This window comes from Astatotilapia calliptera, chromosome 3, assembly GCF_900246225.1.
Source record: "Astatotilapia calliptera chromosome 3, fAstCal1.2, whole genome shotgun sequence".
NCBI classification, from domain to species: domain Eukaryota; kingdom Metazoa; phylum Chordata; class Actinopteri; order Cichliformes; family Cichlidae; genus Astatotilapia; species Astatotilapia calliptera.
The window spans coordinates 7,335,442-7,337,873 of record NC_039304.1 but is presented as its reverse complement, the minus strand read 5'-3'; the positions used below and the strand labels follow the sequence as shown (position 1 = coordinate 7,337,873).

The 2,432-nt window shown below is 38.7% G+C and overlaps 1 protein-coding gene across 1 annotated transcript; it reads left to right on the top strand.

Moving 5' to 3' along the window:
* The first annotated feature begins 604 nt into the window (after nucleotides 1-604).
* On the top strand, nucleotides 605-1,883 carry LOC113018339 (uncharacterized). The gene is made up of 5 exons (XM_026161398.1): nucleotides 605-637; nucleotides 737-1,089; nucleotides 1,240-1,342; nucleotides 1,424-1,458; nucleotides 1,764-1,883. The coding sequence occupies exons 1-5, from the start codon at nucleotides 610-612 to the stop codon at nucleotides 1,881-1,883; spliced, it is 639 nt and encodes a 212-aa protein (XP_026017183.1). The 5' UTR covers nucleotides 605-609.
* The last annotated feature ends 549 nt before the right edge of the window (nucleotides 1,884-2,432 follow it).

Sequence of the window (2,432 nt, the reverse complement as noted above, 5' to 3'; positions counted from 1 at the left end):
TTATTGACAAGGTTTATTTACAAAATGTGAACTGGGACAAGAACATGCCTAGAAACTGAAACGTAAACAGGGGACCTAGAGCTGAGGAAGATCAAGGGCGGAGAAACACTTAAACACAGGGAGCACACGGAGAGCCAAGGAATGAGGAGCTCTGCATCAGAGTAGAGGGAGGTTACTGGGCAGGAAGGTAAGTGAATGATTAGCCGTGGGTTGTGCTTCCTTGCATATTGGAGATGGTGAGTCCTGAGGGAGGTGAGAGTGCCCAGTGGGGTGAGAACAATGAAGGAGGATATCCAGTCCCAGAGGATGGTCTGGACACCTCTGGCACACCCTGAAAAATCTCAAAAAAACTCTGTATCTGGTAAACAGTTAGCCCTTTACCCCAAAACTTACATGAAACATGGTATCAAACTGGATTTTAATGAAACACGTTTTTTTTTTTTTTTTTACTCAGTGTCAGTTTGCACTCGTGCTCCTAAAAGCACCGTCACTGTCAGTCTGACTAACTGCACATGTAAAAGCACAGCCCGCCTCTTTACCTAGAGATCACTTTTACTAGAGCACAGTTTAGTTAGTGACATTGAGGCGGTGCTTGTCACAATGATAAACATGAAACTAGTTTTACTCTACACCTTCAGTAAGTACATTTATCACTTTTTTTACATTTACTTCTATACAGTAATCCAGCAGGACTGAACCTTATGTACATGTCATTAATGCTCGCTGTCTGTTCCAGGTTGGATCTCTGTCTTAGCCTTCGAGTTTCACTCTGTGGAGGTTCAGCCTGGTGAAGAAGTCACGCTGCAGTGCTCCAACCTTAGCAGTTATCCTGTTCACTTATTCTGGTTCAGAAGTAGCAACAGACCAAACGCTAGCAGGATCTCATCTATGTACAGCCCTGAGGGCAATGTGACTTTCTATGAAGGATTTCAAAATGTCAAATTCAGCATGACATCCAACATCTCTGTGCTATTTCTTGAGATCAAACAAGTGGATTCATCTGACTCTGGGCTGTATTTCTGTGGTGAACTCAAGAATGAAATGTTTATAGTTTATGGTGCAACAAATTTAAAGGTTCAAGGTAAGCTTGTTTTTTTCTCTATTGATTCATTAACAGCATAAATTAAATTAAGATATGTACTATTTTTAGTACTTGTCAAAGAACTAATAATACTCTCATTTATTATTCCTATTATTTATTTTTATTAAATAATCTAAAAAAATGTCTTTCTTGTAGAGGATTCATCACAAAATCCATCCACTATGATCCTGGGCAGTTTAACTGTTTTCCTTCTACTGGTCATCATCGGTCTGATTGTCAAGATCAGGAAATTTCATACAGGTATTTATTTGCTTAAACTTAAACTAAACATGAAAAGGTTTTTAGTGAATAACTAACAGATGTAGCTTTTCTATCAAATAGCTGAAGATGATGGACAGAATCCACAACGCAGTGAGGTAATCTGTTTAAACCGTAGATTCAGATCGATTGATTTATATATTGTCTGATTCAATCATTCATCTGTTAACATCCACCAGTCACCAGCAATCAGTCTTGAATTAGGTTTGAGTTATGTTGCTGAAAATGTACATTCATGAATTTCAAATGAAACATTACAGTCTTTGTGTGTCTGTATTCCCAATAGAGCAGAATTTTGTCTAACTCTACACATCAGTCTACACAGATTGCCTCTGACCTAGTGGATGTTAAGAGATGAATAAATAATGTGCAAGATTAGTGACTTTGAACATTTTCATTACAGAATGTGGACTCTGGTGCCATGAACTATGCAGCACTGAGTTTCCCTCTGAGAACAAAAATCAGAAGGTCTGCACCACAGAGAGAGCTGGAGCCAAATGTTGTGTACGCTGCTACGAGATAGACTCACAGGAAAAGCAACACAAAAGATCTCTCACACATGTTGACATTACTTGAGAAAAAAAATTGTCACTGATGGTTGATGGGGGACGAGCTAGTGAGGACTTTGATGTATAGCTTAGATTGTCTTAAGTGAAAGTGAGTGAGGCTCTGCTGTACTGTAATAATTACCTTGTTTGACATGAAGAGACAGCAACTGTGGTCTGAGAGTCAATGAAAAAGATATTGTTGCTGGTAAAAGTTCTGCACCATTTTACAAGTATGTGAGGCCAGACTCTGCATCGGCTTTTTAGACTATGGAGTTAGCTGTTTGGTTGCTGCAAAGTCTTGCCACTGTGACATCCACCTGCCACAGCTACAGACTCTTCTGTGGGCAGTTAAACCTCTAATTAATTTTGAACTTGAATCTTAGTACATAAATGCATGTATATAATCACACATAAAATCTCATTGAAGCTGAAGCAACAGACTTGCAGGTTGTAATAAAACAGACGTCATCAAAATGTGTTTGAGTTTTTTTCTGGTTTGCTCATAACTTATGTGTAAAATTGAA

What these genes read in the sequence shown, in the direction of transcription:
- LOC113018339 (XM_026161398.1), top strand. Translation starts at nt 610, where the DNA reads ATGAAACTAGTTTTACTCTACACCTTCA. An exon ending in TAAAGGTTCAAGGTAAGCTT is followed by an intron (nt 1,090 to 1,239) that starts GTTTTTTTCTCT and finishes TTTCTTGTAGAG; the next exon opens with GATTCATCACAAAATCCATC. An exon ending in AGAATCCACAACGCAGTGAG is followed by an intron (nt 1,459 to 1,763) that starts GTAATCTGTTTA and finishes TTTTCATTACAG; the next exon opens with AATGTGGACTCTGGTGCCAT.